General features: G+C 45.3%; 1 protein-coding gene, 1 non-coding gene and 1 pseudogene across 2 annotated transcripts in view; all 3 read right to left on the reverse strand.

Moving 5' to 3' along the window:
- Positions 1-2,960: 2,960 nt before the first annotated feature.
- Positions 2,961-3,064, reverse strand: LOC126007361 (U6 spliceosomal RNA). Its single transcript, XR_007494941.1, has one exon. It is a non-coding gene; the product is annotated as a U6 spliceosomal RNA (small nuclear RNA).
- A 2,959-nt stretch (positions 3,065-6,023) lies between these two features.
- The window catches only part of PRDM2 (PR/SET domain 2), a 131,258-nt gene continuing 115,214 nt past the window's right edge, over positions 6,024-22,067 (reverse strand). Inside the window, exons 8-9 of the mRNA XM_049771955.1 lie at positions 14,159-14,302; positions 6,024-7,958 (exon numbers count right to left, since the gene is read on the reverse strand). Of these exons, the coding sequence (XP_049627912.1) occupies positions 14,182-14,302 (121 nt within the window). The 3' untranslated portion in view covers positions 6,024-7,958; positions 14,159-14,181. The remainder of the gene's footprint in view (positions 7,959-14,158; positions 14,303-22,067) is intronic.
- Positions 10,674-10,773, reverse strand: LOC126007496 (uncharacterized; annotated as a pseudogene).

Here is a 22,067-nt window from a genome sequence, read left to right on the forward strand (position 1 = left end):
ATTCTACCATCTTTACTATCTCTCCAGTCACTAATTTCAAAATTTATTGTGAAACCAAGCACAATAAGCAAGATTGACATAGTATGAATTCAATGACCATGGAAGGCAGAAAAGATGTACATATATCAATGGAACCTGACTCTGTTATCTAGAGTAAACCCACGCTTCACACAAATGAGGTTGATTGAGTTTTAATAGAATGCAAGGTTGAGTCTACAAAGGAAACATACCATGTTTAATAAATGATGCTAGGTGAGTGTGTTTTCTCCTGTGAGTAGGTAGACATCTGAAGAACCTTGTCCTAAGGCATTTGAGTTCAAAACTAAACTCAAGGAGCTGGGGCAATAGTATATCTGGTAAAGTAAGGTGCTTCCCTAATATCCCATATGTTCCCATGAGTCTGCCAGGAGTAATTCCTGAGTCCAGACCCAGAAGTAACCCTTGAACATTGCTGGTTGTGGCCCATAACAAAAGCCAAGAAGAATTTAAGGGGCCTGAGCAATGTTAGAGGGGTTAAGCACATGTCTTGCATTCAGTAACCCTGGTTTGACGCCTGATAGTACACTAATTGTAAGTTCACTTATTTCTTATATCTCCAATTATAGATATAAGAAATAATTCAGATTATGGGCAACATTTACCCTGTGTCACCCAATAGAAACTCTATTGCAATATCAGATGTGGGATTTGACATTGAGATAAGCATTTCTATCATCATGACACCCTTTTACACCTATGCCCCTTTCCAACTCAGACAACCACTGATCTCTTCTCTAGCTCCAAAATGTTGTCTTTTTCAAGACTATTATAAAATTGGATCATAGAAAGTAGTGGAATTGACAGTTTCCTTTCGGTATAATTTTCTGGTGATCCATGTAGAAGATTGTGCTTTTTTAGGCTGTTTCTTTTCATGACTCTGTAGTATTGTGTGGTGTGGATGCATTTGTGTGTTTATCGAGGTATCTGTGTTTTTTCTGGATTGAGATTGTGGTAAATAAAGTTGTTATTAACTCATTACCAGGTTTTTGTATGGATACAATTTTCGTGAATCCAGGATAAATTCTTAAAACTGCATTGTTGAATTATACATCTAGTTTTGTTGTTGTTGTTGTTGTTGTTGTTACTGCTGCTGTTGCTATTTAACATTGAGGGCTACACATATCACTGCTAGAGGTGAGGAGCAGTGTTCAGTATTCAGAGGTTCATATGGGACTAGGGATTAAACTGGGGCTCCCACATGTTTTTAAGATCTTTGAGCTCTCCTACTGAGACTAGATCTAGTTTTTATGAAATGTCAAAATTACTTTTCAAGCATAAGCACCTTGCCAGTTCTCCAGTGTCAAAATGACCTTTCTCCACACCCTTCCTTGATAACATTTGGTTGTGTCACTTTTTTTAGTTTTTGTGGTTTTAATTAGCATTTCCCTAATGGGAAGTAATAAAAAAAATCTTTTTCATGGATTTATTTGCCATCTGTAGATCCTCTTTGGTAAAAATGCCTGTTTGTGTTCTTTGCCCGTGTTCTAATTGTATTGTTTGTTTTTTCCTTACTGTTGAATTTTGAGAGTTCTTTATGTATTCCAGACAATAGTCCTTTGTTGGATGTGTGGTTTGCAAATATTTTCTACTACACTTCAGCTTTTTTTTTTGTTCTTTTAATAGGAGTTTTCACAAAGTGAAAGTTTATATTTTAATGGTTCAATTTACCATTATATTCTTTTTGTTAGGATCCAGAGTCGAAAGACGAGACCATACAATTGGAATGAAGCAAAACAAAACTTTATTCCATCTGCCACAAGCCCCAAACTGACCAGCCAGGCTCATCTCCTAGAGGAGACAACCCCTGCCAAGGTCACAAGCCAATTTATATAGGGAGGGTAGGAGGAGGTTCTAGCTTCTGATGATCTTTAAGACGATTGGCTATTGTCTAGGGTACCTTCTTACTGCTCTCTTGTGTCCTTTGCAGATAGGCTGCCTGGTATAGCCAGGTAGTTCTGGTTGGTGTTAATGGAAACATAAGCTTGAGAAAGAGAAGCCTAATAAATGGTCCTTTACAAAATGGTGTCCCTCTTGTTCAGAACCCAGGGGCCCACATTTTATGGATCAAGCTTTTAGAGCCCAACAACTCTGCTTTAACTAGCCCCAAATCCCAGAGTTTCTCTTTTACTTTTCTTTATTTTTTTTTAAGAACTTCTCTTTTACTTGTTTTCCTAAAAGTCTAATCATTAACACCTCCTATATAAGCTGGTGAGTTTATTTTGAGTTTATTTGTTTAATGGGCCTTCCAAGGTGACAGGGCTTACTCTCACATTTACTCAGTCAAACAGACCTGCAATTCAGTGCAGGGCCAGGATATGGTAGTGTTCAGGCCCTAAGGTATCAGTGATTCCTCCAGGACACACCCTTCCTTATTTTGGGAGCTTCCATCACTGCACCTGGAAATGCTCAACTAAAAACTTTTTATTTGAACTTAATTGTAGTTTCATTTATAGATATAAGAAATAATTCAGCACCAACCATTGTCTCTTGACTTTGAAATGACAAGCAATCAGATCATGTATTTGCTGAATTTTCTGAACCTTTTTTACTCCTCCCTAACTACAGGAGCTGCCATAGTGGGTTTCTGTAAGCAGACACTGAGACCCCTGTTTGGCACATGGTATATAGTGAACAAGGATTGTCGTTGCCCTTAAACCTGAAATTTCCACTTCCGTGATATATAATTGTATTATTGACAAAGAATAAGAATTCAAAAAAAAAGGGAAGGAAGGAAGGAAGAAAGAGAGGGAAGGAGGGAGGGAAGAAGGGAAGGAAGAAAAGAAGGAAGGAAGGAAGGAAGGAATGAACAAAAAAAGAAAGGAAAGGAAGGAAGGAATTAAGGAAAGAAAGGAAAGGAAGGGAGAAGAGAAACAGAAAAGAAAGAAGTTCTTTAACCTTGGTCTCAGAGGTGTATTTTTTTTTAAAATATGGAACAATTCTCGAATTTTAGTGTCATCCTTGCACAGGGACCATGCTAATCTCTGTATTGTTCCAATTTTAGTATATGTGCTGCCAAAGCAAGCACTCAGAAGTGTATTTTTGTCTCTTATGTTTTGTTTTGTTTTGTTTGGGGGCCATACCCAACAGTGCTCGGGAGTTATTCCTGACTCTGCTCTCAGAAACTACTCCTGGCAGTGGTTGGGGGACCATATGGGATGTTGGGGATCTAACCAAGGTCAGTTGTGTGTAAGACAAACACCTTCCCCGCTGTGCTATTGCTCCGGTCCGGTCTCAGAGCTGTTTTTCCTAATCATAAAGAAAAAAAAGAATAAGAATTCCAGTGTGAACATCTAGGAGTAATAAAAATTCTGTCACCTACATATCATATCACCACCATGGTCATTTTAGGGAATGTAGAAGAATTGTCTTAGAGTTTCAAAGTTCAAAGTAAAATCTCATATTCCAATACAAAGTATATCATCACATATAATGATGAGAATCTTAGATTATAATACAGAATACATAATAATTTTAGTCAGTGCTCAGAATGGACCAGCCAATGCTATTTTTTTCCTAAATAACCTATACAGAAATGCATTAATAAAATCCTTTAAAGATACAAAAAGAGAGGCTTGGAAATGTCCAAGAACTCAGTCACTCAGTAGTTTGGTGGCATAGTCAATTGGCTAATACGCGAAACTTTATACACTAAAGAATCCATTTATGATCAAGGAAGTTTGAGTCACTCGAGCACAGAGCCAGAAATAGCGATGGGCACTGCCAGACATACCCCAAAAGTAAAAATTCTAAAAAGTAGTAAATAGAAACTCACCCAAGAGTCTGTCTTGTGTGATTAAGTGCCTAAGAAACTCACCCATAGGAGTCATGGATATCTTAGGTCTAGAAAGTTCCTGAGAACTAAATGCTCTGGACTAGGATCCTCTGCCTTAGGCCTCAGGGTGGGCATTTCTGTTCTCACCCTCACTTGCCTTACTCCAGGCCTTAACCCTGTCAGTAGCACCTAATGACAGGTGAGGTAGAGCAGAAGTGAGCAATGTTATAGCTGGCTTAGAAGGGGCAGGACAACCCAGCAAATCCCCTGCAAGGAAGGGGTAGGATACCCCTCTTTGTCCATGAATGATGCCTTATTGAAGACAACAGGCACCCAAACTAGTCCACCTGTTTACCCCTCGATTGAGAATAGCCCATGTGTAATTTGAAGGCAAGAAGTCTTATTTCAAGCAAGAGAAAGACTTATGTTGTTAAAGTCAGAGTCACAACTAAATGTAGGCACAGCAGTCAAGAGCCACTTGAAGACTCTTTAGAGTTCTCAGGTCCCCACTTGACATTTGCTGACCTTCCCATCCCAGTCTAGGACATGCGCTGTAACTCCAAGTGTGGCTGCCCAGTGAAGACCAGAGCCAGCTGGCAAGCAAGCAGGGCCCAGCTGGGCTCTGCAAGTTGTCCCAGCAGAGAAGGGAATTGGAGGGGTGGGTCTGTGGTGGTGGCTGCTAGATTAAGCCACCTGCAAAAGTATAGGAGCAAGTAAATATAAAGTAGTTACATTTTTAATAAACAATAAAACCAGTTTTAAGGTTAAGTATGCCCAGGCAGTATTGGGAACACAAATATTTTAAACATACCAATCACTATTTCTCTCAAATAGTGATGTCAAATCTGACCTGCCCTATCATGTGCCCTTCTCCCCATGAGAATGGTCATCATGGAATCACCCCTGAGTAGATAATGTCTGAGAACTGGCTGACAACTGGAAGCTGCATGGCAAGCAGTCACTGCTGCTCTGCCCTCTTCTCTGTAGCTCCCTGGAGAGTGCACTGCCCCTGGGCTGCCTCCTGTGCAGTACACAGAGCTGTTCAAAGGCCTCCTCGGTGCTGGGTACCTCTGCCCACTAGAATTAGGCCAATGATCTGGGACTTTGTGCTCTAGTAGGGCTGATATTTCAGAGAAGCTGTCAGGGCTAAATCAAATCAGCAAGGCCATGGGGCCAGGACGTAGCGAGGCTATATAAGGATGCTGACCATCCACTTAAGCTGAGAGTCTATTGTACAGAATGTGCAGAACGAGGGTTTCCTTAGTGCCAATTTGTGGTGCAAAAGCAGACAGGCAGCATCTAAGAGCAGAGACTGTTTGGAACCTGGGTAGAACAGAGAGGGCAGGGGGGGGGCATGCCAAGTGAAACTGGGACACAGCATTGGTTTCCAAACCAGAAAGGAGAATGGATTGGACTCTATGCGCATGGGTAGTCATTGGATGGCTGAGAAAGGCTCAAGTCTCTTCAGTAATATGCACTAGGCCACAGTAAACTAGAACATCCAGGCTTGCAAGATCAGAGCTGGGGGCAGGTTGAGGGGTGGGTTTCTGGGAGATTGCTAGCACAAGTTGTTAGCAATTGGATGCTAACACAAGTCAGATGGTTAGGGTACAAAATGGCAGAAGAGCTTCTCTTAGATCTCTGTCAGTGCTTGCTCTCCCAGCATCTGCCCTCTTCAGGCTCTACATAGGTGTGAGCTGACTGGATGTCACATGCCCAGGACTTCCCAGCTCCTTCCACTCCAATAAATCTCTGCTCTTCTGGTAGAGAAAGGCGACAAGTTAGGAGAAACTTACTTTGTGCTCTGCTCTTTCTATCTCCATCCATTATGATGGGGCAGGCTGCATGTTCCTCTTATTCTTGGCACTGCCTGTGCCCCCCTACACACACACACACACACACACACACACACACACACACATGCAATATGAGGAAGACCCCTGGGCCAGGTTGCTCCTTAGAGCACAAGTCTCTTCCAACTGGGGATCTGGCTGGTCTGCAGTTCTGTTTCCTCAGCTGAGCCATTGCAAGGCAGTTGTTGTCATGTTGAAGCTTCCCAACCAAATGCCTAGTGAACTCCTGCCTTCAGGACTCAGTAAGACCCTGGTCAGGGTGGGCTGGATACAACACTTTAAATGATTATTTTTCTGCCTCTCCCCCACCCCAACCACACAGAAATCACTAAACCAGAAGACAGGAAAGAAACCAAGACGACCATTCCCCATGCGTGTGCATGGCAATCACGCTTCACACTTTTATTGTTTTCTTCACATAGTAGGTACAAAACCATCCTTTTCCACAATCCAGACCCATGCTGAAAGAACCCCACTGATGCGGAATACCTCTCTTTGCAAGTCACCCCCCTTTTTCTGGACTGGAACACTTGTAGCTGTTCTCCTGAGAATCTGAGAGTATTAAAAAACTGACCAGCACGTTTGCACATGCAAAAATATAATATCATTATGTCCCCTCTAAAACTCTCCCCCCAACATTTCCTAGAATTTTTTTTTTTGGCTGAAGGTGACTTCTGAAGCTTTGGCTTCATCAACCTTCCTCACTATGAAAAGATGGGGGGATGCCCCTCAAGAACTGGAAGTCTAGAGCACAGTTCATGAGTGCTGACATTTATGGGGCAAAGGTATATCATTAGGAGGGGGGAGAAACAGCCTGAGTTTGTCATGCCTGGAGGGGTTCACTCTAGGAGCAGGCAACAGGATTCCAGTTTGTGAAAACTGGCAACAAACAGTGGTATGTAGCTGGGTGTTAAATAGGAAGACTGTGATGTGAGCCAGCAATTGGCATTTTTTTCTGCCCATGTGAGGGTCTCGAGAGACCTTTGTCCTGGACTGTTATCGGACCCTATGCTGAAGCCAATTGATGACTAATTAAATAACAGAAGTTATAAAACTTTAAAAACGGGGCATTTACAGTCAGGGACATAAATACGTGCTTTTAAAAGTGTCTGTACATATTTACAGAGTTGCAAGATCAACCATAGTAGCCCTGAAAAAAAAAATTCCCTTTTTTGTATGTAACCACTCAGACTACTCCCTCCTTCCACCTCGGATTCCAAGGTCGCTATTGAAAACAGAGCTAAGGAAACAGTGCCAAAGTGATCGAAGACATCCTTGTCTGGGGTATGCTCCAAAGGCACAAAGCCCAAGACCGCTACTTGAACTTGATCAAAACTCAGGGATCCGCTCACCCGTTTCTCTGAGACATGGAAGCTTCCACCAGAGGCAGGAAACCCCTGAATCCCTGCCAACTTGGTTTCTGGCAAGTGATTTAGGGCCCCCAGAAATCTCTTCATCTGCCCCCCTGTTTTGAATTACTTGACTTTTTTTTTTATATTATTAATCATGTTTCCCTGTTCAGCTGATTTGAGAAACCCTGACCCTAAAGGTGTTGATGGTCTCACCCAGTGAAGCAAAGACAAACAGGCAACCTCGCCTTCCCTCCACAGGGCTTCCCTTTCTGTGCCTTCCCAGGGGAGGAAGCCCTGGTACTATAACGGAGGGACAAGGCCTTCTCCCAGCTGCACGCTGACTGACTAGAATTTCAAATCTGGAAGTGACCCAAGAATCAGCAGCTCAGATTGCTTAGGTCAAAGAAGGGGGTTTTCCAAGAGCTGGAGTCAAGGACGACAGGCAGGCAGGCTCCAGGCTCCAGTGTGTCTGTTGATTCCCAGAGATGGTGGAGGCAGGGGAAGGAAAAGAGCAGGGGGTGTGGAGGGTGCACCTGGTTTCCTCCTGAAAGCCTCCCCCAGAACATGGCTGGAACTTAACCCCCCCCCATACCCTACGTCAGACCAAAGTTCCCATAATAATGAAAGACAACTCGAGAAGCCAAAAACAGGATCAAGGAGCTCTTGAAAAAATTGCATAGTAGCAGGGGCTCCACCCCCACAGGAAGGCTTAGCTGCAGAACTTGGTCCTAGGGCTACACCTGAGTGTCATTCATCGTGTATCAGAGCAGCCTTCAGGTCTCCCTAGGGTTCAGAAGCCTTGTTTGTAGAATGCACACATGTGCATGGGCACATGTGTCCTCCCTCGATCCCACAGGCTCACAGAACCTGGAGAGGTCAATTCTCCCCACGGGGCAGAAGGCCAGTCCCTTTGGCTTCACTGATTCCAGGTCACTTCAGGTGCTAGAGAGAGAGAAGAAAGAGTTAACCATAGTCAGTGCCTACTGCTAAGAGCTGGTCAAGCTTTCACATTTTTTATTATTGCAGCATAAATAGAATACATGCACAACTTCATGGGTTTGCAGGAATCAACCTGTGTTCACTCACCAGCACCCAGATCTGGAGGCAAAACAGGAACAACCTCCCACAAATTTCTGAACCATAACTCTGTTAAAGATAACCAACTAACCCTCACCTCCTGATACAATAGACTGTTTTTAAACTTAAGTAGATTCAATCAAGATATATATATATATACACACACCTGTCTTCTCTCCCTTTTGTTTTGTTTTGGAGCAAGACCCAGAGATACTCAGGACTTACTCCTGACTCTGCACTCAGGAATTACTCCTGGAAGTGCTCTGGGGACCAAATGGGATGTTGAGTATCAAACCTGGTTATGTTGAGTACAAGGTATGAACCCTAAGTGCTGGACTATCTTTCCAGCCCCTGTCTTGCTTCTCCTAATTTGCTTGTGAGACTCAATCATTTTGTATATGTGGTTATATGACCAGGTCCCCTTCAGCCATCTGATTCTGGCCCATGAACAGCCGGGGAGTCTAGTCTGGACTTGCAAGTGCTCTACCACTAAAACACATTTACAGCCCCTAGCTTCTACTTTGGGACTATCATGCTAATACATTCTTATATGTGTGTAAATTCCTCTGAGTTTACTATGTGTTTATACTTGTACATTTACATGTCTCTGCCTAATAGAAGTGCTGGGCCATAGGGTGTACATAAATTACAAACCTTTGCATATTTGCTGGCGAGTGGGTATGTTTGCATGTGTCTGCCATATATGCCCTTGCTGTGGAATTTCCTGGGGAATGCATTAACCCATTATAGAGCTGGATGAACTAAAATACAGAAATAAAGTCTGTGCCAGGAAGACTAGGGCCAGGTTTCCACTCATAAAAGTGGAAAAAAAGCCCTGGAGAGTTTGAAAGGAGAGCTGCTGTGGAGAGTAGGGTCCTTTTCAGGGCCCCTGTCATCTTTCCTCTGTCAAATAAATTTGCTGTCACAGACCCATTCCTTTCTGTGCCATAATCCTTTGCTATAGCATTTTAAAAAGCATTCTAAACCAAGTGGCCAGAGAGAATGTACACCAGGTAAGGCATTCGATGACCTAGGTTCAATCCCCAGCATCCCACATGGTCCCTGAGTCTGCCAAAAATAACTCCTGAGTGCAGAGCTAGAAGTAACCCTAGGCACCAGCACGTGTGACCCCATGAAAAAATAAAGGAAGAAGCATTCTGAACCTGTGTTAAAATAAGCCACAGCCTGAATCATATTTCCCAAAAGCTTATATGGAAGCTAATCATCTCTTCAGTATGACATTCTTTGGAGATGGGTACTGGGACAATGCAGGCGGAACACACATGAGGGGCTGTTATAAAAGACCCTGGCACCTCCTCATCCTCTATCCATGAGGAACTATCAAGAAGGCAGCTTCTACAGGTTAGGAAGAGAGTCCCTATGACCCCCAAACACAGCCCTATAGTCCCTCTAATTCAGACTTTCAGCCTCATGAGCTTCAGAAAACAAATGTTCATGGGTGAAGATCTCCCCATGTGTTCAACCATAAGGTATATTTTATGGCAACCTAAGAAAGAGCAGACTAAGCCCAGGAGCATAAGTCAGATTTTGAAGTGATAAAATAAATTAATTAATTAAAAAACATCCACCAACCACAAACACAACTTTGAAAACATAAGAGAGAAATGTTAATATTTGAAAGTAAAAGTCTCAGTCATGTGAAAATTCAAGTGTGGGGGCTTGTACTGCTGGGACATGAATAGTAGCCATTTGCTACAAATGTAGGTTAAATGGGATCTCCATCATACACCTGAGCCCTGAGCTTGGAAGCTGCTTGTATCTGAAGATGGAAAAGAAAAAAGGCACCTCAAGACATCCCAGGCCCTACTTCATAAGCGTGCCACCCCCATCCCCAGGCCCCCCAAGCAGCTGGGTCAGAATTCAGTCCAGAAATCAGCACCTAACTCTGTGCAGATGGCAGGGTACATGGTCTGGTCTGGAAACCATGACCTACGTCTCCATCACTAGGAAGCCCTTCGGAAGGAAGTTGGGATTATCCTGGCACTATAAACCCTTCTCTGGGTGATCCCAGTTAGCCTCTCCTCCTTGGACCCCATCCCTGCCACCTGTGAAAGGGGAGCAGAAAGCAACATTTCTTTCCCCCACCCACCCAGTTCTGTAGAAGCCAAGTATTCAACTCAACTCTGCTCACTGGATCCTCACTCTGGGATACATCTTAGTTCTTTTTTCCATTCCCATACCCAGGAAAACTCCATGAAAGTAAGAAAAGGCAAGCTCACGAAGCCCAACTCTGAGGGGAGGGAAAAGAAGGAACATTGAAAAACAGAAAGGCCCAAGAGAGCTAAGATCTTTCTCTGGGGTTTAACACAAAAGCCCCCTGAATTCCAGCCCTTTCTTGCCTAAGACAACTACTTTCTCTTTCCAGACAGGCCCCCTACATGAAACAAATTCCCATTCTCTGGGGTCTCTTCAATTCAGGCATGTCCCAGAACCTCCATGCTGTCAGACCACCCTGGCCCATAGAAGTGGGTTAGTGAGTTGAGAGTAGAGCCCTGGGATGTGGAAATTACTGAGGCCTGGTGTAGGCACACACACACACACACACACTGACTTTTTTTTTTAAATATGGAATGAATTTGTGTGTCATCCTCGCACAGGAGCCATGCTAATCTTCTCTGTATTGTTCCAATTTTAGTATATATGCTGCCGAAGCGAGCACTCTTTTTTTTTAAAGTATCTTTATTTAAGCACTGTAATTATAGACATGTTTGTGGTTGGGTTTTAGTTATAAAAAAAAGAACATGACCCCTTCACCAGTGTAACATTCCTACCACCAATGCCCCCCAACTCCCTCCTCCGCCACCCCTTGCCTGTTTTCAAGAAAGGCATTCTATTTCTCTCACTCACTACTATTGTCATGACAGTTGTCAGTAGTTATTTCTCTAACTGCACTCACCACTTTTTGTGGTGAGCTTCATATCATGGGCCGAACCTCCAGCCCTCATCTCTATGGTCTCTGTGCATTATTACAATAATGTTTTTTATTTTCTTAAAACCCAGGCTGGAGAAATAGCATGGAGGTAAGGCGTTTACCTTGCATGCAGAAGGTCGGTGGTTCAAATCCCAGCATCCCATATGATCCCCCCCGAGACTGCTAGGAGCAATTTCTGAGCACAGAACCAGAGTAACCCCTGAGCGCTGCTGGGTATGACCCAAAAACAAAACAAAACAAAAAAAACAGAGATGTCTATCTCTCTCCCTCTGTGTCAGAGACAGCCAGAGATCAAACCCTTAATCATTAAGGTTCAGTTTAACAGTCTTAGAAAAACTGGTGATTGTTAATTATAAAATTCTTTGAATGCTGAAGTCTGACAGAAGTCAGTAAGCATTCCCGTGGTATTCGAAAATAATTTGTGTAATGTAAATTGCTAGTGTCTTCTACCTGTAAACCAAGGCCAGAAGACTAAGTAAATTCCTATTTTTATACGAAGAATTAAATTCATGGAAAATTTTATTGTAAAAAAAAAAACAAACCCCAAGTAACCATTTTGCCTCCTGCCAAGCAGTTTCCTTATAGACCTCCCGCAGCCTCCCACAATCCTGTCTTCATCCACCTCAAAAGAGCCTGTCACCCCTCCTGCCACCTCTGTGTTACCCACCCACTGTTCCAGTCCTTCAGCCCACTATTCCTGCAGGACCTGTTTCTGACTGACTCTGCCTAAGGGGAATGTTGGATTCCCTACTCTGCCTGGCAGCCCTTGAAGGAATTGCCACCTTTGGCACATCCACTGCCACCAACGACCCTGCTGACCTCTGATGGGGAGCTGAGTCGAACCTCGGCTTAACTTTAAGACAGGTCATGGGCGTTGGACTTTGCTTACTCGGACCATATATGCACCCCCCTGTCCAACTATCGGACATTTGCAATCAAACCATTGTGGTTAACAACTCTTCCATCTTCATTGAAGCCCCCAACTCAACTTATTTTGTTTGCTCCACTGGACTTTCTCCCCATATTGTTACTGAAATGTTTCTTGCTTATCATGATTATTGTGTTTTAGCTTTGTTAATGTCTAGATTAACCATTAAACCTGTTGATGATTTGCTTTGGTATAAGAAGATTACTATGTTTAGACATAAGCGTAAAACTATCACTGCTATTACTCTTGCTGTTGTTTTAGGTTTGAGTTTTGCTGGAGCAGGAACTGGTATTGCTTCTTTAATCACTTCTCAAAGTCATTTTAATCAGCTTACACGTGCTAATGATAGAGATGTCTAGGAACTGGAGGAAGGTTTAAAATATCTTACTGAAACTGTTGGCTCTCTTGCTAAAGTTGTACAGCAAAACTGCTGCAGTCTGAACTTAGCCTTTTTGAAAGAGGGGGAATTATGTACCACCCTTAAGGAAGAATGTTGTTTTTTTAAAGATAAATTAGAATTGGTTAATGACAGCATTAATAAGGTACAGCAAAGCTTAGAGGCAAAGAGAGCAAAGTGAATCTTGGTATCAGAATTGGTTTTTAACATCCCCCTGGCTTTCAACCTTACTACCTAGCTTGCTGGGACCATTCATAGGATTTCTGTTGCTTATTTCTTTTGGCCCTTGGGCACTTCACAAATTAATAGATTTTTGTTAAAACTCAGGTTAACTCTGCCACCAAGAAGACTATAGCTGTCCATTACCAACGTCTGCAGATATCAGAGGCTCTGGACGCTGACTATACTGACCCCACTTCTGTTGGGCTTTTAAGTCCTGAAGGACCACTACCACAGGATGTTCTGCAGCTTGAAAAGCTAATCAGACCATCCTTATGGTTCCGGCTGTGGAGTAGCCAAAGACGGGAATAGCTTGATACCAGGAGTCAGAGTCACACTCCCGCATATAATTAATGATTGGGCAGAACGAAATTATTTCATTATTTTGAGTGCTGACCCTGGGGGCCCCATTGGGCAGGCCTAAGACAGGCTCTCCACCCACCTTTTCTTTTACACACGGAAGGGGGACTTGTCAGAGACAGCCAGGGATCAAACCCTGATATGGAATTTAGCAGGACAAACCAGTCTGTGTGGCAAGAATACATAGTCTAAGGCATTGACTAGCCCAGAGCCCTAAGAAATGTCACAGTTTGCTATCAGGCATACATTCCAGGAAGCTTTACTATCTTAAGGTAAAAATTGGTTCCTGTGTAGAGACAATATGTAAAGTTTAATTACAGGAATGCACCCTGGAAAGACTTCTGTAATGCTGGCTGTTCCATTTTGGTTCTTCTCCACCCCCTGCTTTAATTGTGCTTAAAAGAGCCTGTACCGATCAATAAAGAGAGACCTTGATAAGACACTTTACTTGGTCTCCGTCTCTTCCCCCCCCCATTCTTTTTACAGGCTGGATCCCCTCTATACACCCACGGGATAACGGAGTCCTGCAGGATGGGACACCTCTGACTTACTTCACTCAGCATAATAGTTTCCATGTATAGGAAAATTTCATGACTTCATTTTTTCTGATGGCTGTGTAGTATTACACACTGACTTTTCTGATCATGTTTGAGTCACTGACTTGGGGCAGAGAAAAAAAGATAGGCTTAGGCCCTCCCCAGGGAAGTCCAGATGTCTGGCCAAACCTTGTCTTTCCCTCAAGATGAAAAGTTTGACTTCTGGACATAAATTCAGCGTTTACACTCAGGGAATTTAGAAATCTCCTTTGTTCACCAGAAACAGAAGACATCATCATCTAAGTAAGTCTCTGGTGGTTGATCTTGGTACTTTGCCAGGAGTGGTACTGGGTGCACAGTGCCCCTTGGGTGCTTGTCTTTATCACCAGCATCCTAGGAAGGGCATACTAGAAAAGATAAGAGAGACCCTTGCCTTGCTGAGGTCTCATAGCAGTTCTCAGGCAAAGAATGGAATGCAAATCAGGTGTTCTCCTGGCCTGTGCTCTCAGCCATTTGTCCCTTCAGCATGCAGGCCACCAAGCCCATGGCCCTTCAGCATGCAGGCCACCAAGCCCATGGCTTCTCTCTTGCCTGGCACATCCTGACCCCCAATCCAAGCCCCTTCTTTCCCTGAACCATCTACCCCACAGTGGTGCCCAACCCTCCTTGTACCTGTCAGGGAACAGGCGAAGGGTCTACTCTTTGAAGAGGGGTCCCTGGAACTGGGCTGCAGCTGTGGCCTTGACGTTCCGGCACTGCCTGGTGATGTACTGGGCGGCAGAAGGAGCACAGCGGGATGCCAGGCGGAGACTGTAGCTGCATAGGGAGAGGAAGAATGTGTCATGGCCTGGCCAGTCTGGCCCACACAAGCCCACCTGTGCTCTCTAGGCCCATTGCCTCTTTCCCTGAACCTGAAGTTTTAGCATCTCCTACTGTCTTCCCTTTCCTGGGGCGGGGGCAAAGAGTGAGCTCCAGGGCTTAAGACACTGCATTGTGCAGGCTGGCCTGTTACCTATACCCACCCCCTCCAGTTCCTTTTCTCCTCTTCTTTCCAAGGGGCTCAGGGACCAAGTAGAACTATGACCTGCAGTGAGGAGAAGACAGATGAAAGGATCCTCCAGGTCTAGTTGCTACACCCGCCTATCCCACGACTGTTTTTACCTCTTGCACTGGCACATGTGACTTTTCAGAGGAGAGGGTGAACCTGAATTTTGTGACACACTTTGAATTTGTCAGAAAAACTTTAAAAACTGGGGCCAGAGCACAGGGGTAGAGCATTTGTCTTACACACGGCTGACCCAGAACAGACCTGATTCAATCCCTGGCATCCCATATAGTCCCCAAGCCAGGAGTGTTTTTTGAGTACATATACAGGAGTAACCCATGACCATCGCTGGGTGTGGCCCCCCCAAAAATAAAGCTTTAAAAATGTTTTTGGGAGCCAGAGGCATTGCACAGTGGGTAGGGCGTTTGCCTTGCAAGCAGCTGACCCAAGTTCAATCCCTAGCATTCCATATGGTCCCCCAAGTGTGCCAGGAGCAATTTCTGAGTGCAGAGCCAGGAGTAACCCCTGGGCACCACTCGCAGTGCAACAGTATATCCATCCAGTGCCCCTGTGATGCAAGTGGGTTCTCATCATACATCTATTGAAATAAAGAAGGAATATAGTAATGGAGAAACAAAGACCTGGCTACAGACACAGACCACAGTTGCACTGTTTGAATTCCTATTCGTAACCCTTCCTGTAACCTTGTTATTCCTGTAACCCTTCGACCCACCCTGCTCCTCCCAATGCTTAGCAATCAAGACCTGGAGGCTCACAGCCTGAAGGAAGACTGAACCCCCCCTCCACACACACACACACACACACACACACACACACACACACACACACACACACACACACCAATAAAGCCTTCGTTTGTTTGTAAAAAAAAAAAAAAAAAAAGACCTGGAGGCAGCTCATCCCACTACCTGGGTGAGGTTCAGAGTAGAAAACAGACCCCCAGGCTCAGCTGTCAGCCTGAGTCTCAAAGGGAGTCTCCCAAAATGCCCCAATTTGAGCTTGACAAGCTGTAAGGTCACCTGGAAACTTAGATTTGCACTCTTGTGTTGTCCAGAATAAGCGACAGTCCTGGCCCATCACAGGAAATGGAACAGGAGGGACAAGCATTCACTTTGGATCCAGAGAGGGCCTGCATCAATTTTAGCATCACCCTCTCTGTTACCATCATTCTGTGTCTATTAATCACTAACCCCAAACAAATCAAAGATAACACTTGACCTCACAGCTCTTGTGCTACTTCTTTTCTACCTCTGGTTCCCCAGTCCACCAGGGGGCATGCTTTCTTTGACACCAGGAACCCATCTGAGGTAGAGCTGACCTACAGAGCAAAGCCCTGACAGGCTCTCTCAACCCCCTGCATATTGTCTGGCCCATTGGCTAACAGGTTCACTGGCCTTATGAGCTGAAGTACTTTCTCAGCTGTTATCTCTTACACACTCCCTTCTGCAGTCCAGGAGAAAGACTTGCAACCCATTTAATGGATGAAGGAATTGAGGTTCCCTAGAAGGAGCAGGACTCAGATCTTTCAGTTCCATTAGTGATCATTTGGGGGGGCACCATGCCATCACCTGCAATGGTAGCATTGATGTCCAGCAGGACACTCTGCATCCTAATATGAGTTCTGTTATCTGGTTTTGAGAGCCCAGTGACTGCCTGAAGTAGAATAGCTAAGTTCTGGAGAACGTCTCTGGAACAAGATTTCTCCAGGACTCATCCTGGCATGTTTGATACACAAAGACATTCAGAAACTTGATTTCTCCTTGCTGCCTGGCCTCAGCAAATCACAGGCTCTCTAAGCTCTGACTTCTCTGGGTACACAACAGGACAGCAATTGATCAGAGCACCTAACACAGTTAAACACAGAGAAAAAACCCTTAGCACAAGCTGCAGCTGGTTCTCATCTTGCCACCACTTAACCATTTCGACATTAGGATGATTCAAAGACAGATGCATTCAACAGAACTGGACAGACTTGAGCATGTCCTTTTGACTCTTTTCCCCGACTAGTAGCAAAGCTCCAATTGCCAATGACCTACAGACTATTTATCACTCTCAGTTTTAGACACATTATAGCAACAAATGTATATTTTGTTGTAGAACAGATTTTGTGTTTGGAGGGTTTCATCTAACTCTAGGCTAGGGGAAGGCTCCAAGCGACTTCTGGGGGTTGCCATGTAGAGGCGACTGACACTGGGATAGCAGTTGGGGTGGGTTTGGGGACTCAAGAATTTGCTCTACTCAGTGTGATATGTCTGGGGAATTCCCACCCCAGAGGAGGCAGAATGGGTCATTTGCTCCAGTAATGTACATCCTGCCTCTCTCCTTGAACCTCAGCTTCCTCATGGATAAAATGGAGATAATTCTTGAGTCAGAGAGATGGCACTATGCTTGCCTGGGTTCAGTCACTGACATCCCCCATGGTCCCTCAAGTCCCACCAGGAGTGGTTCCCTGAGCCAGCCAGAAGTAAGTTTTGAACATTTCCCAGTAGGGCTCCCAAACAAAATAAAGTAAAAAATTTTAATTAATAAAAGACAATTCTTTTTGTTTTGTTTTGGGGCTGTCCCCATAGTGCTCAGCAGTTACTACTGATTCTGTGTTCAGGAATTACTCCTGGCAGGCTCATGGGATGCCAGGGATTGAATTTGGGCCAGCCATGTTCAAGGTAAACAAACACCCTACCTGCTGTGCTATCGCTCCAGACTGAAAAATTCTTTTTTTCTTATTTATTTTGAGAAAGCACATCTGGTAGTGCTTTGTCACTCTCCCTGACTTCTGGAGTCACTCCTGGTGGTGCTGGGGAAATATGAGGAATGTGGGATAGAGCATGGGCCTCTCCCATGCACAGCATACACTCCAGCCCATTGAGCTTTCTCCAGAAACAATTCCTACCATCTGAAAGACTAGTCAGACTCCTGGGATGTGAGAGCACTTTGCTCTCTGAAGAACTCAGCACATGTAGCATACCTAGTGGTGTGCATCATGTGTTTGAGCAGGAGACCAGCCAGGGCCCTGCTGGTTTCCTGCAATATCCACCCTTCCCCAGCTTTCCCATAAAAGCCCAATCTTCTTTTTCCCCAAATGGAATTCCAGCATGCTCCACTGCACTGTCAACCTGACACCCAGCACACACAGCTTCCCATTGGCCTCCTAAACATGTCAGTGCCATCACTCTTGAGACACTAGCTGTGCTGGTTTTTCTGCTGAGGCCACCCTGAACTCACTTCCTGACAGTTTTCAGTTCTGGCTGCACCCGAGATTTTTCTGGCGAGCCAGGCTGCAATCCACCATCACGTCACAATCTGCAGGGTGATGACACATCTTTGGACCAGTGATATAACTATAGGAACTGCTCTGGATGTGCTTCTTAGGCTGCTACATAGGGATACTAACCCTGGTCACGTCCCTTGTGTAGCATCATCATGTCTGTTTGATTGTGATGGACACAGGGCTACCCACAGGCCCACAGATTGTGACTGGGAACTTGGATGTGCTGTGCTCACCTTTGTAACCTTAGCACCTCATTCTGGGTGAGTAATAGATCTTTGAAATGTAATAAGAAATGAGGGATTCCTGGTCCCATGACACTTCCCACCTGTGGGGTGGGATTGGGGGTTTCTTGGATGCCAGGAATCCTGAACCAGAGTGCAAGTCCAAGAAACAAAAGGTCTTCGACACTCTTCCTGATGGGATAAATAGCATCACCTCAAATTCCAGGCAGAGAGTATGTTCACATTTGACTGGCCTTTGATTATCTACTTGTTTACCTATTTACTGATTTATTTATTAGTTTTGGAGCCAGAAGTTCTTAAGGTTTACTCATAGTTCTGACTTTATATATCAGTCTGTCAATGCTTGGAGAACCAAATGGAATGCCAGGATTTGAACCAGTGGCAGCCACATGATAGGCAAGCCCCTTATCAGCTGTATTATCTCTCCAGCTCCATAGACTGCTTTTTCAAAAACAGAAGGAGAGGGCCAGAGAAGTGGCTCAAACAGAGCAACTGCCTCACAGGTGTGAAGCTTTGGGGCTAATCCTTGGCACTGTGTGGCCCCCAAATATGGCCTGGCAAATGTCATGGCCTACCCAGCACTACTAAGTGTGACCCCAAGCACGCTAGGACCAACCACAAATAGGAATGTGAAGGAGACTCACCTAAAATTCTCATACCGTGTGCTTTTTGGTGTTTTAAACAATGGAAGTTTGGGAAAGGGGAGACACCTCCCAGTTTTCTTTAATATATGTGGCTCGGAATTGCCCACCTGCTTGCAAACTGCCCTCTACTCATGGACTTTTGGGGGAATTTCACTTGGAGCAACAATTCACAAACTTTCAAAGCACAGGCATGGGGCCACACAAATTCTCCCAAATCCCACCCCTATCTACATAGGGAGAGATGAGTTTGGAGAGAGTATGCCTAAGCTACTAGGTCTTCCCTGGCTCTGGCACAGGCTTCTCAGAATTTATCTCCTGAAAAATGGCTAGAAACCCTCCATCCAAGAGCACCAGAGGGCAGATCCTGTGCAATTCTTGTGCTTGAAATGTAGTCATTCTATCATTCAGTTCTTTCTGTTGCCCTGTGGGCCACTGCTGTCTTGGGGACTTGCCAGTACCAGCCTGAAATGCCCCAGAAATTTATGGGGTTCATTCCTACCCTGAGTTCTTGATCAATCATCTTCTCCTCTGGTTTGTTTTGCTTTGATGGTCCCATCTGCCTCCTCAGTAAGGACCAGGCTTTTCACTAGCCTCTGCTTGACCCTCATACCCAGTCTGTGGCCCAGCACCCATCTGGGAGTCAGCTAGTATTTGCTATAAGAATGGCTTGTCTGATGCTCCAGTCCCCAGGGATGCTATTAAGTGCTGGTGGATAGGACAGAGGCCCATGTCCCCTGAGCTGCCTGCATGCAGCTAAGCATGCAGATAGGAAAAAATGCACCTGCCAGAGGAAGCTCTAAGAAGAGTCAGGTCTGCTGGCTCCCATATGACCCCCCTCCCTTTTTTTTAAGCCCAGTTTCCTGTGGTGTGGGGTTCAGGAGGTGGCCAATATACTGACTTACTCATGAGGAATGGACTGAAGGAAAAGGAAGATGATGGAGCAGGGTGGGGAAGTGACAGAAGGCAGGACACTGAGGAATCCTAGCATGGAAAGTTCCAGCTTGTGTCCTGAACACTGTAGTGCAGAAAAGTGTTGTAGGCAAGACCCAGCCAGGCTAGTTTGTGTGCTTACTGCAACTGCTGAATTAATGAACCACTGTGGAAGCAGCCCCCATGCCTTCAGTGAGCCTTCCTGGACTCCAGGCTCTGGGAAACTGGGAAAGAGGCAACAACATCACACCTGGGGCCTTCTCAGGGCCAGGAGACCTCTGGGACCAGAGAAACAGGCTGAAACTATGACAGCCACCCAAGCTTAAAGACAGAAAAAAAGTAGAATGGGCATGTATGAGACCACTACTAATATTCCTCTCCCACTGTACCTCATTCCCTGGAGCCCCTTTCTGGATGTCCCTATGAGTGCTGTGAGATTTGCCCCCGAATTCTACCAAGAGAAAGATGGGTTTAACAATATGGAGCGTGTGTGTGTGTGTGTGTGTGTGTGTGTGTGTGTGTGACCCAAGTAGGAAGATGATGCCCCAGAAACACCACCCGTCATGCCAACAGGAAGTGCCTATAAACAGGACCTGTTGAGACCAGCCTGGACATCAGGAAGATGAGCAAGTTGAGGGAGGCCTGTCAGCTATGTGGGAGCAGAATGTCCAGTGAAAAGGACTTTGTGTCGGAGGTGGTTATTGTCATCCAGGTGAGAGTTCATGGCAGTGTTGACCTTGGGGTGAGCTGATGGGTGGTGCTATGATAAGTGACTGAATTCCAGATACATTCTGGAACCATGCTGACAGGATCCAAGGATGAGTCATATGTGGCGGCTGGGGCAGTCAGGTCCCTAGATTAGCTCCTGAGTCTGATTTCCTGGAGCAGAAGGGGAAGCTGTGGGGAGGAGGCTGGGCTGGATTCACTTTGAAACATTTATGAGATACCTGAGGGACAGGTCAGACAAGTGACAAAACTGAAACACTGATGAATTTAGTCAGCATCTAGGCCGCCAGGCTGGGGTGTACCCAGAGGAGTGGAGATGAACACAGGGTTTGAGGAAGGGAGGCTGGAGAGTTGATGTGTCTACAAGAAAGCCAGGGGAGGGTGAAAGGTATTTCAAGAAAGAGGAAGAACTGTTTTGAAATTACTGATTCTTTAAAGTGGAGACCCTGCCTGCCTGTTCCGTTTGCACCATCTGAATGCATCTTCAAAGCGACTCTCCCCAGACCTGGGCCATTCAGCATGGCAGGAAGTTTCCACATGCTCTATCAAATCCCTGAGCACCACTCTGGGTCTGAGCTTCTTAAGGGAAAAGCAAAGGGCATAGGAGCAGGAACTAAAGCCAGATACCTAAGAGGGTGTTGAAATTCTTGGGGTGGGGGTGGTGGGGCAGGGTTCAAGGGTGGGATTTGCTAAACCCACCTCCTGCTGCCTAGCACCTGCCACTTCTAGGAATGTTCATCCTAAGAGCAGGCAGGTCTTGGAGCTCCAGGGAAAGTCCTCCCACTCAAATGTGGCCTTCAAGTTAAAGGTCGGGGTGGGAGATCCAGCGGAGCTGAGGTGAAGAAGTCTGAAGTTTGTTTTGTTTTGTTTTGTTTGTTTGTTTTTGGGTCACACCCGACAGTGCTCAGAGGTCACTCCTGGCTCTAGGCTCAGAAATTGCTCCTGGCAGGCTGGGGGGGCCATATGGGATGCCAGGATTCGAACCACCGTCCTTCTGCATGCAAGGCAAACACCTTACCTCCATGCTCTCTCTCTGGCCCCAAGAAGTCTTTGTTTTAACCTGAAAGTTGCCACCAATTTATTGAGTGGCTTTGGCCACTGCCTTGATAACTGAGTTTGGTTAGTCTCGCCTGCAAAATCAGGATGTCAAACAAAAGCAACGTAATAATATCATTTACTGAGCACCTACCATGTGCCCTCTTAAGTAGCTTCAGAGAAGTTCCTCAATTTCTTCATTATATTCAAAAAGGGGGGGGGCAGGAAGCTTGACAATCCCATTCTCTCAGCTGGAGGTGCAGCAAGGTCTGATGCCAGCCCATCTGACTCCAAAGCCTGGATCTCTTGGGACAGCCTTGGCAATGATGGGACTAAAAGTACCTCTCTCCACTTCCCAAGTCAGATGAAATGGAAACTTAGCCTGCAGTCCAGTGGCACAAGCCTCCAAAAGCAGGCTTGAACTGGAACCTTGTCAGCTAGAGGGGCCTGGCTGTAAAGCCTCAAAGCATTGAGACAACTGAAGATATGGAAATACTCTTGATAGCTCCTACATATGGAGACTCAGTTGATTCGGGTTCCTTTCAGCCACAGAGGTGCCACTGTCTGGGGCCCGGAGAGATAGCACAGCGGCGTTTGCCTTGCAAGCAGCTGATCCAGGACCAAAGGTGGTTGGTTCGAATCCCGGTGTCTCATATGGTCCCCTGTGCCT

Source organism: Suncus etruscus, chromosome 4 (genome assembly GCF_024139225.1).
Source record: "Suncus etruscus isolate mSunEtr1 chromosome 4, mSunEtr1.pri.cur, whole genome shotgun sequence".
NCBI classification, from domain to species: Eukaryota; Metazoa; Chordata; class Mammalia; order Eulipotyphla; family Soricidae; genus Suncus; species Suncus etruscus.